This window comes from Scophthalmus maximus, chromosome 11 (assembly GCF_022379125.1).
Source record: "Scophthalmus maximus strain ysfricsl-2021 chromosome 11, ASM2237912v1, whole genome shotgun sequence".
NCBI lineage: Eukaryota > Metazoa > Chordata > Actinopteri > Pleuronectiformes > Scophthalmidae > Scophthalmus > Scophthalmus maximus.
Window position 1 is genome coordinate 16512419 of NC_061525.1, and position 16011 is coordinate 16528429.

Genomic DNA, 16011 nt, shown 5'->3' on the forward strand with positions numbered 1-16011 from the left:
TGTGAAATTAGTGCTGGGTCATTTCAGAAAGCCTCTAAAGAATATTATCATTAGTAACGAACAGTTGCCTCTCACTGTCATCAAACCTACAGAAAGACACTAGCTAACAGTGGTTCCTTCCTCGTTGTACGCCGATTTGTCCACCAGTGTTGAACCAGTAGTAAATAACTTGGAGCCTGGCTAGATGGATTATCGCTTGCAAGAATTTCAATTGCCTTTAATTGGAGAGGTGGGTCATGGCCCAAGGAAAAAAGCTATATAACATTGAAATTTTGGAGCGGATCTGGATAAACAGGCGGATCCAGGACTTTTTGTTGACTTTCTTTAACATAGCGAGATGGGACGTATTAAATGTTTGTGTATGTTACAAAATAAACATATATTGTATGATTTGCTCTTGTTTTCACTATTTAAAGTATATTTCACAGCCTCGTTGGCGCAGTAGGCAGCGCGTCAGTCTCATAATCTGAAGGTCGTGAGTTCAACCCTCACACGGGGCAGGCTTTTAAAGTAAAACATGAAACACAGTGAACAGGAGGAACACACTCCACTGCCCTTGTTGTGAAATTAGTGCTGGGTCATTCCATAAAGCCTCTAAAGTTGATTCTAGCATTTTGTTAAGACCGTGTATTGCTGTTATCAAATACAAAGATCTTTTTTTCTTCACTATTTCAAACTTCTTTCACAGCCTCGTTGGCAGAGTAGGCAGCATGTCAGTCTCATAATATGAAGGTCGTAAATTCAACCCTCACACGGGGCAGGATTTTAGAGCAAACCACAAAACACAGTGAAGAGGAGACACACTACTCACTGTCCATGTTGTGAAATTAGTGCTGGCTCATTTCAAAAAGTTAAATCTAGTATTTTGGTGTGACCGTACATTGCTGTTATCAAATACAAAGATCTTTTTTTTACCCCACTATTCAAACTTGTTTTCAAAGCCTCGTTGGCACAGTAGGCAGTGCGTCAGTCTCATTATCTGAAGGTTGTGAGTTCAACCCTAACACAGGGCAGGATTTTAGAACAAACCATGGAACATAATGAAGGGGCCATACAGTCAAATTGATAGATCTGTACCAGAGGACTTGTACTGGAGAACCAGAGGTTCAACATAGGAAACTAAGTCAAGTTAGAGATGCTGATAACATTCTCTCTAACAAATTACCAATTGTTTTGAGTAATTAACAAACAAACTTGAAAACATTATCTGTTTCTTTGTAGATTTATTCATTTATCTGTGATTTTCTGTTGGGTTAGAGGACTGCTCCCAGTCCAGTTTTTCTCTTGCTCCTCTTTGTTGGTTTTATGCTCCCCAGCAAACCATAACTCTAACTCATCCATGCAAACACATTCATCACTGCCATATACCATTGTATTCTCATTTCTTTTGTGTTGCAAAGCTATATTCATAGTTTTGTTTCCTTCAACCTGCGTCAGCCCCCTGTCATGGCTTTTGTGCTGGGTCATGACACAAAGCATTTTAGGTTGATTATAGACTTTGTCTGAGTATTTTGGTGTGCGGATACATTTTTCTCTCTGAGTATTGACTAAAATCCTTTGACTTTTTCCGTAACTAGAAATGCTTTTGTAGCCTTGTTGGTACAGCATGTAGCATCGTGTTCTCATAATCTAAATGTTTTGAGTTCGAGCCTGACACAGGGATGGTGTTTTATTTAAATTTATTTCAATGTAACAGACAAATGCTACTATACAAACTGTCAAAATGAAGTGAGAGTAGGACTAAAACTGAATTTAAAATCATACTATTATGACCATTAATGCCATGATGGTTTTCCTAATCACAAACACTGTTGTTATTCTTGTTAACTAACAATTGTTATTATTAGTTTTAGTTGTTATACCTTGAACTTAAATGCCTAATCGGTTAGCCTCAATTACATGCCTAAAATATTTGGACACCATTTAAGCCATGCTATTGGCATGGTTCGATGGATGCGTGTCAGTCCCCTAATTTGGTCAGTCCTGCCTTATATTGCCACCATATGATTCATATTTGTTCACGCTTGAATGTGTGTTTGTGTTACTGAGGGAGAGAAAGACAATAAGAAAGGAGAAGAAGTAATGCTCAGAAGCCAAGAATATTGTGGTGGCAGAAAGTGCTTGTTAAAGGCATTTTTCTACTCGGTAATACAAGTATGAAGGTTGTTTGCCAAAATGGATACGGGAGGCTCTATTCATCCATGATGTTCACCGCTAATTATTCAGAGCAAGCACAGTGAAATTCAGAAGAGCAAAGTTTCACTTAACCTCAGTCAGAACAAACACAAATGAAAAGCATCTGAAGGGGGAATGCATACCCTGCATGTGCTGTATATACCCCAATCAGGCCATGCGTATTTTATATTGTACCAATGCAATTCCATAATGATGTAATTTACACCATATGATAACAAATGATTGGTTAAACCAAATAAGATATAGATCATGTATCTTTGTCTTATTGGCTGCAAAAGAAAATGCATTACTACACTATATGATGCAATTTCCTGACTTTATAAGAATGTCATGATGATCAATATATACACTGCAGGGAACCTGTGTCAGGATATGAATAAAAATGCATATGTATTATATTAATACATTTGTTAGTGCATTTTTCTGACCAGGTAAGAGCAAGAAGATAAACCTTGTGAAATGTTAATAAAGGTGAGACCCATGTGCAGAGCAGGTAGGTACAGTGTGGGCAATTATTTTTGTTGTCGTAGCTTTTTAGTGGGATATTGTGAATAATATTTTTTTTTGGTTTTTTTTTTAAACGTGTATTCTGGTCCCAATTGTAGAACTGTTCTGAACTTCACTCCAGCTCACTTACGTCAACAAAAATATTAATCATCCTCTAATATGAATCACTTACCCAAGGCCTGGGAGGCAAATGCTGCCATGGCACTCTGCAGTCGGTCTGGTCTCACTGCCTGAACCAGTAACAGCTGAGGAGACAGGAGAGCAATGATAGAGAGACAAACTGAGGAGGAAGGAAAGAGCCGGTATCCATAAAAACTTGCTATTCAGAGGGTCAGTCTCTTTCACATCAAACAAAAATGTTACTTATCCAAAAGTCAGCTTTCAAAAACATTAACTTGATACACCATGATACTTCGGTAACATGGTGACTCACCATGTTAGCAGGAATGGGTTTGGAAATAAAATGAAAGATTCACCCTTAACGAACAAATGCAGGAAGGAAAATCATTTCGTTTCTATGCTTCACAGTTAAGAAGGATGAGCCAAAATGAAATGTACTTTAGAAATGGCCACATGGTGGCACCAAATCAGTTTTTCCTTACCCATCCACCAACTTTACAAAAATAATTAAAAAAAAATAAATCTGCTAATTGACAGGGGAACTATCAAACAAACTGAGTTGAAGACAGAACATTCTTGGCAGAGGAAATAAATACGTGTGTTGAATTCTGATATGTTCAGTAAATAATGATTATGTTTTTTTCAATTTGGCTGATGAAATTACTGGTTTTGATCGAAAGCTGACCTGCTGGAAGCGAGTAATCTTCTTGGCAATGGAGGATGGGATTTCCTGTTCACACTGTGAGCTCTGCGAGAAGGACAGCCAAAGGTCTGAGTCACTCAAACACAGGGACTGGTAAAGGGCTGGGAAGGTAGCCTGTCAAAGGAGGATGGCAAAAGTTTTAAGAGGTAAACAACAGATGACAACATTTAATCAGTTCAGGAATGAATAAATTACTGGCATTCTATTGAAATCACATTCAACTTTTATGTTCATTGTCTGCTGGTTGGAAAAAATATCCAAATGTTAAAATAATTGTTAACATAATTTTTATGCACTGTGTGCTTTTGTCACACATTGCTGTTGTGCATGTTCATGTTTGTGTGTATCAGTGAGTATACTGGGTGTTTACTTTAAATATGCCCACTGCTCCATGCCTCTCCACATCAATCCAAGAGGGGAACTCCTGCCGAGAGAGGTGCTGGTCAAAGACAGATATAATAACATGTTTTCTCATTTTCAGAAAGAAAAGCTGCACATTTACCTCCTTCTTAAACATTTCTCCTACGATGGATCCAGTGAATACATCCCATTCCTACAGCAAAGGAGCAAAGATTAATAAGTCATGTTATGGCTGACATTTTGCAGCTGCAAAGCTACGATTTATATGTCTCATTTGTAACTGTTATCAGGATTAAGACAAATACAAATATACAAATACTAAAAAATACAGATACAAAACATACTCACATTCTCCTGGAAGAGGTCGGGGTACATGCCTTTCACAAAGTGCATAGCAAACATCAGCTGGTCAGCCTGAGGCAGAGAGAAGGAGACAGAGAGAGAGAGATGATATATGTCACATATGAGAACATGGTATTTTTGACGTGCTCAAATGAAAGGGTTGTAGAGGGTTGCTACAACCTGACAACAAGCCCAGAGGACCTCAAGGACTACAGTGGCTGCATCAGTGTATAAGAAACTTCAATGGATACAGTAATTATGACAAGAAGAGAAACAGTAAGAAAGAATGCTAAAAGCACACACACACACACACGCACACGCGCACGCGCAAGCGCACACCATCAATGATGCATGGAGGAGTTGTTTTATTAATCTTTTTGCTTTCATCACAAACTTTAACCCTCCTCTAATTCCATGTCTTTCATTAATCTTGATTGAAAACAATCGTAAACAAGAAAAACTTGTAAAAATATGCAGAAAAATGATTTTAAAGAGAAATAGAAAGACTGAGAGATATAAATCTACATGTAACCTCAAGTTTAGAGTAACCATAAGTATGCAAGCATGTTGCTTGTCTATAATAATTTTAGTCTATATAATTACTTTTGTGAAAACTAAAAATGAGAAACTTTCAATAAACATTTCCTAACTTGTCCGACTTAAAATAGCTTCTGTCAAAAACATTGTATTAATGTTTGATTTCTCTCAACAGTGGCAGGTTGCACTGTTACTGATTCTCTGACATTATCTGGCACAAATAACAATACCCCACTACATACTGTATTCAGGAAACTTAATAATGGTCACTGATAACATTCACATTGAAATACAGACACACTGCCTCTGTGCTGGTCATGCATATTAATGAAAGTCTCATTTTATCCAAATGGGCTGGCCAGGACTACCAAATTAGAAGTAGAATGGAGTTCAGTATTTCCTCTCACTGTTGTGCTTTGGAGAGAGGCTATAAGTCAGTGACTGTGTTCAGCTATTCATTCTGGATATTCATAGCAACTGCTATAGCTGCTACCAGGTCCAGGCATTGTTGGAAATTCATTTGATCAAGCAGGTGTAAATGTTTTTGAGTGTGTATGTGTCAGAGTTGCGATGAAGGTGTAAGTCTCTGTGTGTGTTTGCCGCTCTCATACAGACACTCTGACAGGAACCTCAGTAGACAGTACAACCTGGAATATGTCACACACAAGGACATCAAAAAAACTCAAACTACTGAAAGCGCATAAGAGATGCATCCACATTCTCATGCACACAGTTGACGTCTCTGAATGATTTTGCCTGCCGCCTCACACACTGGCATACAGGACAACAATGAAAACATAAACAAGCGTTTGTACATAGACATTAAATGTGCACAAATACCCAATTGTATCCTTGTCCATCTTTAACTGTTTACTACTTTACAACTCTAAAAAGATAATTTACGTATTGAACAAGCCTTCAGGGTGCACCAGTGTGCCGAAAAAAAAAGAAGCTTTAATGTTGTTATTGTCGCCGCATGTTCCCTATAGACAAAAACAGGAAGATTCGCTGGGGTGCTACGCATAGTTTAGAGAAGTCACAAAGCCTGGATGCTGTTGCATATCTGAACGACTTATTTTGTCACAGTAACGTTAAAACTGCAGTGCCAGGGGTAGAATATAAGCAGATAGACTTATTCTGTTTGAACTGTATTTTTATTCGAATAATGTTTTTTTTTATACAAAGTTAACAATATTTCCATGGGATGAAACTTAACTCCAGGTATCTATATCAGATATCTGCTTGCATATTCGGTAAAAAGTAAAAAAAAACATATATATTTTTATTTCAATATACCAAACGGTGAATTACAAGAACACTATTAAATTCAATATTGCTATTTATAATATTAATAAACTATTAATAGTATATTGGCAGACCCAACAAGTATAGGGGGGCATGAACCTAACTTAAAATTGTCTCATTCACTACATTTACTTTGTTCATTCAGGTTCAACAATCAATATTTAGTAGAGCAACCCTGATTCTTTATTACAGCTTTGATGTATCTAGCCATGCTCAATCAATACCTTATTAAGCTGAATCCATTGTGTTTGTGGTGGAATTGCCTACAACTGCCATAACAAAAATATAAAAAATACAGCTATTCAACAAGTGCAGGGTGATGTTTTTTTACAAAAATGGAAAAGACCTTTGGAGTTTCTGGGAATTAAAAATGACCTACTATATTCAAGTGGACAACAGTCATGATCTGAGGTGGGAGGGCAAAATCCAAGCACCAAGAAATAGACAGTTTTCTGATTCATGTCATTTTGTTTTCTATGTTATGCAGAAATTGTACCTCTCTTTTTTACATATATATATGTATAATGTGGATCAATCTAGAGGCATTTTGGATTTATCTTTGAAATCTCAATAAAAAATTATTAAAAAAAACTAAAAAAGTTGAGTACGGGATAGACTGAATTTTTCTTTTTTCTTTTTCAAATAGGTGCATGTCATGATGTTGTCTAATCTTGATTGTACTTCCCTCTCTGATTATTCTCTTCTTTTTTATCTTCTCTATCCTCATTTTCTCTCTCAATAATTATCCACCTTTATCTGGACGCCTTCTTCACCTCTCTCCTTTTCTCCCTGGTGTTATCTCTTTGCTAACACAGATGGGGTAGTTGACCAGAGCACTGATAATGTAGTCTAGTGTTTCCTCTCTGCTAATATCTGCGCTATAGCATCTATAGTTGTTGCCTATAGATGTGTGTGAGACGTGGTCAGCACTTCACAGCCACCCACCCACACACACACAGACAGAAACACACATGCACAGAAAGACAGATAAATTACATTTACTATTTACTGCCTGATCAATGCAGTGATTGCTGTGTTAGTCAATATTTGACACTTTATAAGTGTATTAATGGCAGAGGTTGGATTGTGTACGTGTTAAAATGTATGCGTTCATCTTATTGTGGATTGTGTCTAAAAATATCTATAAGAATACTACTATGCTTCTTTGCATTCTATTACTATTATTCACTAGAAGTCAGTGGAACCGCAGGAGATGAGATCAACCAACCTTGTCACTAGTTAAAACAACTAACTGACCACGTCAAGCTCCTCGACTTTAAACTTGCATTGTGCTTTGTCGGAAGACCAGATATAGCAAAAGCGTTAATGAGGGAAAAAGGGTTGTGGGAGTAAAACATGAGTATACATTATGAAGAAATCAACTTGCCATGCTTGTATTTTTTTTAGTTGTTTAATAAATCTTAATATTGGTGCCTGATGTACTTTCGGTTGATGTTAAGTCTTTTATTTCAAATTGGCTTATAAGCTTTAAAAAAATAAACATTTTGCTAATAAGCTATATGCTGTTAGCGTTTAGTCTACAGACTTAACCTTTTTCACCAGTTACTGAGAGACAAGTCACCAGAGGAAAATATTCTACTTATTAATAACAACATCAAGTACCTTGGCAGAAAAGATTTCTTCGTGGCTGTGAGAAGAAATTGGATCAATTTCACTTGACCCATGATAAATTATGTGTTCAAAAACCCATCATTTGAATCAATCCAAAAAAGGAACTGCAGGGCAAAAATAAAATGTCTGGGGATCTTGATGAAAAAACATAAACAAAATGAAAATAAGCTGACCCTGTATTGCAATTCAAACCGATCTAATGCCTCAAGTAAAAGGCCTCATTTCCCGTCACTACCCACTTATCCTCACCATCAACCACTCGAGTGATGACAGACATTTTTAGAAATGCACAAAACCACATTTGTTAATGTATGTATTTATGTACAGTATGCAAGTGTGTATATTACCTTGAAAAGTGAACGGCATACATATTCATACACCATATTCTTCAAGCTGGCTTCCAAAGCAGCAATCCTGGCTTCAGTATTATCCACTTCCTAAAATGCACACACACATATACAAACAATTAGTGAGTTGAGAGATAAAAATGGTTAGGCCATTAAACTGGGTGAGTGGATGTTGGACTGAGGGATATCATGTAAATACAGCCTTCAGTGATATGAAGCAGTCCAAGGGTCTGTGTTTTTTATGCTGGTTCTAGCTAAATCTGTGCCAGTTGTGTGGGCAGCGTTGAAAACAAAAAAGTTAGCAGCAGTTTTGCAAAGCATCCCTTCTGTCTGTCACACCAGGCTAGCCTGACTGACTCATGTTGTTCAACAGACACTAAGACATACGGTTAACTCATATTTCTTTTCTTCTTCTTTGATTTTTTTTCACACTGACACACAGATTACCACATTGTTGTTAGGTCAAACTTCATCTAATAGTATCTTAAGTTCTGTCAGAGAATGTATATACACAATGTCACACAGACGACATGAGAAGAGGAAGACAATTCAGGTAAAAGGAGGAGCAGACAGAGACAAATAGGGGGAAATGGCAAGAAAAAGAGATATTCCAAAAGTATTTCTCTCTTCCTGTCCTCCTGTTACCCCTGCCTAAATTTTCTGCAAGCATCTACTTTATGTTTATGAAGTGCATGTTTGAACTTTGTGCATGCAGGGCCTGTCCAAAGATGTTGTGTGTAAATGAGTGCTGCTCAGTGTGTCATGTCAAACGTGAGAGGTTGAAATTCTCTTCCAAATCTCAGAAACTATACAACAATACAACAAACAACCAAAAGAAACAAAGGGACAGAAAGGCAATTAAATAAATGTACTTATCCCCTCACATATACTAATACACGTGCACACGCACACACACACGTAACAGTGGTAACCAGCTGCTGCCTGTGGCATTCCTGGAGGTCTAACAACCCACACAGGATGAATTAGTGGTCAATCTCTCAACCCAGTGTCTTTTTCTGTGTGTGTGTGTGTGTGTGTGTGTGTGTGAGATCAGACAGCATTTTAATGGCTCAGATGGAGAACTACAGTGTGATAGACAGTATGTGATGCTCTCCAGCTGCACAGATCAGATTGAGATAAATGTGTTTGAAGAAAACAAAAGCATGCTGATATAAATCAAGCTGACCACAACTGGAAAAAAAAGTAGATGAAATTAAATTCAGTTTATCAACAACCTTTGTCCTTGTACCAACCCAAAGCACACAGCTTTTTAAAGATTCACAAATAGATTACAAATAATTAAACACAGACAAATAATAGTCCACATATTATTATATGGAACAAATGGAATGTAAATGTGGATAAAATGGAAGCACTGTGAGCATCCAGTCACCTTCTTGGCCTGAAGAGCCCTTTGGAAGAGACGCAGAAAAGAAGCAAGGCTGAAGCGGTACATGTTGTTGATCTTTGACAGGTCTGTGATGACAAAATACATCTTGCTGGCACTCTCTGCAAGAGGAAGGTAGGCATCCCGCTCCTGAAATAAAAACAAGGAGAAAGAGAAAAAGAAAAGGACACAGAGAAAGGGGGAGATAAATAAACAAAGGTGCCGCAGATATTTCAGAGATTTAAGGAAAATTCAATAGATATATGGATAGCAGGGAAAGGGATTCATTTGGAGATGCATAAGCAGACAAGTAGAGTAGAAAATATGTATTTCAGTCAAGATGGGAGGAGAGCAAAAGAGAAATGAGGATAGACAGCACAGGGTGTGATAATACAGGAAATGTGAGGGTTAGGGTTATGATGAAGACAAAAACAGGGTAGAGAAAATGAATACATAAAAAGAACTGAGAGAAAAGTACGTGGAAAGTTCTGGTGTAACACTGCACCCTAGAGGAGGGTTATGTAATGCATCTACAGTAGCTCCTTGCTTGAAAGTTTGGAGAAGTGTGCGCAGTAGGTGTAGCTAAGAGTTCTAGACACCTCAAATGTTTGTGCCCATGAACTAGATAATACTGCATCCTTGTAGATAACTTTTCAATTTCCGCAAAAGTATTGGTCTGAATAGAAGATGATGCTTGGATGCACAAATCACACAAAAGTACAAAAGTGGTCACCTTACATTTGCCGAGTGGTTATAAATGTCCATATGCATTCCACAAATCCTGTCTCTGTCTGTATCTCTGACAACCGCTATCTGCGTCTCTCTCTCCCTTCAGTAATCCACTGGTTAATGCCGGTTCTCTTTGAATTTGTAAATTGAAAGAGAAATAACACTAGGAAATACCTGGATTTGTCTGTTGCAGATATTTCAAAGAGTTACAGTATCTTGATTCGAACTGTAAGCTTGCAAGCTATTAAGAGGGGAGCGTACATACAAACAAAACAACAGGTTATCTATTTGGCTGGTCAATTAAAAAAAAAATCTAACTACCTAAATAAGGGTGCAGTGAAGTAGGTGAAGTAGTGTGTGTGTGTGTGTGTGTGTGTGTGTGTGTGTGTGTGTGTGTGTGTGTGTGTGGGGGGGGGGGGGGGGGGGGGGGGGGGGGGGTACCTGGTCCAGAGATGCCTGCAGGCGGTGCGATTCCAGCAGTGACTCCTGGATCAGGGCACTGCTTGCCTTGGTCTGGTTCAGACTGTCTATCAGCTCCCTATTCTCCAGAATATTACCCTGGGCTGTAGCCAGGGTCTAACAGGTAAAAAAAAGGACAGACACATGGACAGACAGGTACACACAAAAGATACGGCGGGGATTAGACAGGGGCAGAAGGAGGAGTCATTAATAAGGAAGAGAGCAGAAAAGGGGGGAGGGGTGTTTTTGTTGTTGTTGTTGTCACTCAACTGGCTGAAGTCTGGGATCTTCTAAAAGCTGCAGGAGCAAGAGATGCTTTTTTCTAATGGTCCGATGCAGGGATTTTTAAAAAATCTTTTATTTAAGCTTTCATTGACTTCCATGAGTCCCCCCACTTCACCCTGCGGAATCTATTCTCTGAAATGAACTGATACAATTTATTCAAACAAAATAGATGAGAAATCAGTGGAGCATGGAAATGTCAAGTTGAAAATGCTCCTACAATTCTAAATTAATTACATGTCTAGTACCACTGAAGCACTGACATCGTGCTCTTGGCACCGTCTATGCATTTGTAGCTAAATTTCTCACACTATGGGCACAAAAAAAATCATTAAGTTGAGTGTCTACCTGACACAACGTGTGTGTGTGTGTGTGTGTGTGTGTGTGTGTGTGCACGCGTGTGTGTGTTTGATTGTAATAGTGTATATGCTTTAAAACCCTGCATGTTCTTGCCTGGACTTGAGAAGGGGGCCTCATTAGAAATATTTGGACATTAACAATCTGTTTGATGTTTTGGTTCCGTAGTCTCATTACCGTGGAAGAAAAATAACACATTGCCTACGAAATTGCACGAATAAGTGAAAAGAAATGCAACATAAGAACGTTTGTGATTGCACTCTATACTAACATCCCTACTATGATCCTTAGGCTTCTTTTAAAATGTTGTCAAATTTGACAATTTTGATGTCGCTGTGTATAAATTACAAAAGAGACTTCATTGTCAAACTAGTAATTGGATATGCACTGACATAACCTTAAATGAAAGCTGACATCTACTTAGATCCATACAGATGTACAATTATATACCATATAACAGTATTTGATTCACCATAAATTTATAAAATAGTTTCTGATAGTTTATAGATCAGCAAAAATCTACTCAGAAGTACAGTAATTACAGCCAGCGAGGATATCCCACCAAGATGGGCAGGTAGACACTCCTCATCCACCACCACCACCACATATACAGGGGTTCCATGCCGAGCAGTGGTGCATCTGGCTTGGCTCATTAAATGTAAAATGGTAGGAGCACTGTAATATACTTGTGTATGGTCCTGCCACAGCTTTTGTTCTTAAAGAAATGCAGTGTTTCCCTCTACTTTGCTCTCATGTCGTGTATGTCAGTATGTCTACCTCTAGCAGTGATTCTTCCAACTGAGCCAGCTGTATTTTCTTGTCTTCCTCTTGTTGTAGGAGTCTTGTTTTCTCTGTCTCCAACTCTGGCTTCTCCTGTTGGATGGTCAAGGCTAGCAGCTTGACATGAGCACAAACAAATGGTCAATGGATATACAATGACAACACAAATGCACACAATATGACTGCAACATACAGTATGTAGCCTAAGTCTATATATACACTGCAATATTTCATCGAAAAGAACTTGTTTGGATGCTTGTCAAGTATTAGAAAAAAAGTATTAAATTAGGTCAAACTGCCAAATGAAAAAATCCAAAGCATATTTGAATGTAGTCAGGAGACAAAGCCTTGGAACATTTTTAATTTTTATTTTACTGTGTTAAGACTAGACTATGGCATCAGACATCACAGAGTCTGATCCACACCGCTGCAACAAATGGTCAGCAAGACTGGACATAGCTTCACAAAGGTTCCATTTTGCTGCCAAGCTGTGGGTTTACCTGTCCACGTAAACCTGCTCTGGTGGTAGTGAAGTTGACCTCTGTAACCACGGAAACAGCATCAGGTGGAATGAAGGGGGTGGGATTCCGTGTTGCCAGGAAAAGACGGAAGTCCTCGTTGTAATCAATAACTTTGTCTCCTATCTGAACCACATATCTGGGGCCTGTGTGTGTGTGTGTGTGTGTGTGTGTGTGTGTGTGTGTGTGTGTGTGTGTGTGTGTGTGTGTGTGTGTGTGTGTGTAGTTGGACAGAAAGAAAGGGAGTCTCTGTTAACAACACAGACTGTATTAAAAAGTGCTCGTAACTTTGTCTTCAATGACCACTTTAAATTCCGTCTTCACACTATTATATTCTACTCTCGTCTTCATCTTCTAGATGTCTGCAATGCAGTGCTGCCATGCCTTTGTCTGTCCTCTTTTTTTCAGTCCTGTTCGACACCACTTTTAAGTGAATAACTTGCCCTTTCTCACACTTCCTCTGCGCCCACACTTTCCCAGCTTCAAATAAACAACCAGCTCTCCCTGGATGAACCAGAAGCTCATGAATCACCCTCATTTTCCAGTGGTTGGTATGTTGTATGGTATGTAAACCTCTGTTTACACATACAGTACATGGTTGGTGCGAAATTATTCAAACTAAGAATCTAAAATGTCACCTTTTACATCAGACAATTCAAGAACAAAGAGATTTTTTTGTGTGAATATCATTAAAATTCAATTGGAGAATTTTAAATAGCATTTGTCAATGAAATAGATAAATAAATCACTAAAACAGAATCGGCATGCTTATTTTACACAGTAAATATTAATTTCATTAAGGAAAAGCTTTTCTTCTGTCTGAATTATTGAGATCAGTGACAACATACATACCGTAAATATAACCTTTTCTGAGGACTTTTGATTAGCAGGGATATGCTACATGTAATTACCATCACTTCTTTTATAATAACCATGGAGTGATGTTTCATAAATGAGCTCTTCTTTCAACTTTGTTAAGCACATGCAGACATAAATACCACACTTGTGAAGAGCTACAGGACTAATAATCATATGAGTTATCCACTGTGTGAACAGGAGCTATGTTGTTTGTCACCCAACATATGTTTACTGTGTATGTCATTAGCATGTGCTTGCTGACAATTGAATGTGACAGGACAAGGGTGCAGAATAACGGCTTTGTATTGTACTTAAAGCTTTCTTTCTAAAAGTCCACCCATTCCTGAGCAAGAAAAAACAAAAACTTACTTGGTTATTCAGAGAAACACAATAAATCAGGTCCTAATGCAAACCTTCCCTTTTTTCTTTTTTTTTGAAAATGGTCTATTTTTGTTCTTGTGCAAATAAACAAAACTAACAGAAGGAAAACACCTTTTTATGTACCAAAGAGTGGGATTACGTAACAGCAATGATAGTGTGACGGACTCAACTTCTTCTTGATTGTCTATATTTATTCACCCTCATCTATCTTCACGCTTTTCATTCCTGAGTCATCTATAATTCTCCTCGACAGTACGCTGACATCGTCCGTTACCGAATATTGTTGGTCACAATAATTTACCGTATTTCGGGGGGGAAATAACTGGAGTTTCCTCAGAACTATCTGTGTTTATTTCAGGCTTTCAAACTTGGCCCTTTTTACTTTTTGTGTTCTTGTGTCTCTAATGTCATGTTGCAAAAATGAATTCCTTATATCTCAACTCGGACACGGCAGTTACAGTAACACTCGTTATGCATATTTACATGCCTGCTGTGGATCAGGTTTAGGCAATATTCCTCAAAATTTTATTTCACTTCAGAATGGAAAATAAGCTGTCAGCTACAGGTGAGTAGTCAACTTTCTAGTTAGTAAACTAGAGTTGTTACTCATTGAAGAATCAAATACTTTTCCTCCCCCACCAAAAGTGTTTGCGCTTGTGAGTGTGTTTGCATACCCTGTGCTATGAGGTCCCTCCTCAGAAGCGGGTAGAGAACGGGTTCAACTCCATCCATCTCTTGGATAATGAGGGTTTTTCCAAATCTGACTGCCAACTCCAGGGATGTCATGAAATTACTATCCTATAGAGAGCAAGCACACAGACAATATTTTGTGAATTGTTCTGAACTTATTGATCTTGTTTGTGTGCCAATTACACTATTTTCGTGGATGTTGGTTGGTTTACCTGTTGGTTGATAACCTCTAGTCTGTGCTCTTTGAGATGTGTGCATAGCCACTCTGTAGCTCGTGATGAAGGGTCGATCAGGAACGGACAGGCAACAGTCTTGAGTGCAGAACATGAACAAAGAACTATGTTTCAGGTTAGGTCGATTTGGGAGAGATTTACTTGAGGCTCGGCTACTGAAGAAAAAGGAGTTTTGTGTGCTGCTGTCATGCGTATCGTCATTGATCAGTGTCACTGCTATGTCAGGCAAAGGCACAAAGCCCACAATCGTTCTTTCATCCTCTGCTCGTCTATTTCATGGTTTCTGGCTCAAGGATTCTCTTCCCCAAACCTGTTTATTTGTCTGTTCCCGGTTATTTTTCCTCACGCAGTGTACTGATAGAAGTAAGTAAAGTAGTGTAATTTTTGTTGTTTTTGTGTGTGTGTGTGTGTGTGTGTGTGTGTGTTTGCTTGTTTATGTGAATGTTAATGTGCGATTCGTGCTCCAATTTCCTTTGCATTTTAATGTACAAGTTAGAATAATGACAGTGAACACAGATTTTGTTGGGGAGACAAGCACACAAAAAAAGATGCTACAATGAACTAGATGTGGGCTACAAGGATGGATGTTGGAATCACGTCTTACCCGTAACTTGAGAGCATTGATCTGTAGGCAGCAATGGCAAAAGAAACACACAAGCACAGTACAGACAAATGGAGGACAGATGAATGGCAATGCATAATTCTTATTAACATTGAGAATGGTTGTTGGAAATACTTATATTGATTTCATAACATAGAACATTCTATGTCAAGTCGAAACAGATTTGTAATCAAGGTGATTAAAAACAAAAAGTAAAGAGACGAACATGGATTGGCTGAAAGGCAACCGGATGTCTGACCTGTAGTATGACCAGTGCATTCTCCATGGAGAGGTCATCAGATGGCAGCCCTTGACTCTTCCAGATCAACTGCTCGCTCTCCGAGCAAAGGAACGACCGCAAATCAAACTCTGATACAAACACACACACACACACACACACATTTCTCATTTTGCCCTTTCCTCTCCAGATTATTTGTCATAACCTTGTCCTATCGCTTTTCACCGCTTCCATTTCCGCTTGCCTCTCCATTCATCTCATTTTGTCCTTTTTTTGTCTTCACCCCCCACAAATGCAAATGTGTCATTTGTATATAGTGTATGCTCACTGAAAAGTGGGATTCAGAAATGTTAATGGCTGACTCCGCTGTTTGGTAATTAAGTGCACATCTCAAGCACATGTCAAGGGTTGCCGAGCCAAATTGTATGGTCATAGTTAGTAATGAGATG

General features: G+C 38.4%; 1 protein-coding gene and 1 non-coding gene across 7 annotated transcripts in view; one reads left to right on the forward strand and one right to left on the reverse strand.

The window, feature by feature from the left end:
- LOC118299815 (cytoplasmic dynein 2 heavy chain 1) overlaps positions 1-16011 on the reverse strand; it is a 90310-nt gene that overhangs the window by 32937 nt on the left and 41362 nt on the right. For 4 of the 6 annotated variants that reach the window (XM_035623851.2, XM_035623852.2, XM_035623849.2 and 1 more), the window contains exons 68-81: positions 15584-15693; positions 15328-15348; positions 14703-14801; positions 14475-14598; positions 12544-12707; positions 12041-12160; positions 10607-10741; positions 9443-9586; positions 8050-8139; positions 4235-4300; positions 4029-4079; positions 3897-3950; positions 3509-3640; positions 2876-2948 (exon numbers count right to left, since the gene is read on the reverse strand). In XM_035623851.2, the coding sequence (XP_035479744.2) occupies positions 2876-2948; positions 3509-3640; positions 3897-3950; positions 4029-4079; positions 4235-4300; positions 8050-8139; positions 9443-9586; positions 10607-10741; positions 12041-12160; positions 12544-12707; positions 14475-14598; positions 14703-14801; positions 15328-15348; positions 15584-15693 (1383 nt within the window). The remainder of the gene's footprint in view (positions 1-2875; positions 2949-3508; positions 3641-3896; positions 3951-4028; positions 4080-4234; positions 4301-8049; positions 8140-9442; positions 9587-10606; positions 10742-12040; positions 12161-12543; positions 12708-14474; positions 14599-14702; positions 14802-15327; positions 15349-15583; positions 15694-16011) is intronic. The other 2 variants (XM_035623854.2, XM_035623853.2) reach the window with 1 other exon arrangement.
- On the forward strand, positions 428-500 carry trnam-cau. Its single transcript has one exon. It is a non-coding gene; the product is annotated as a tRNA-Met (tRNA).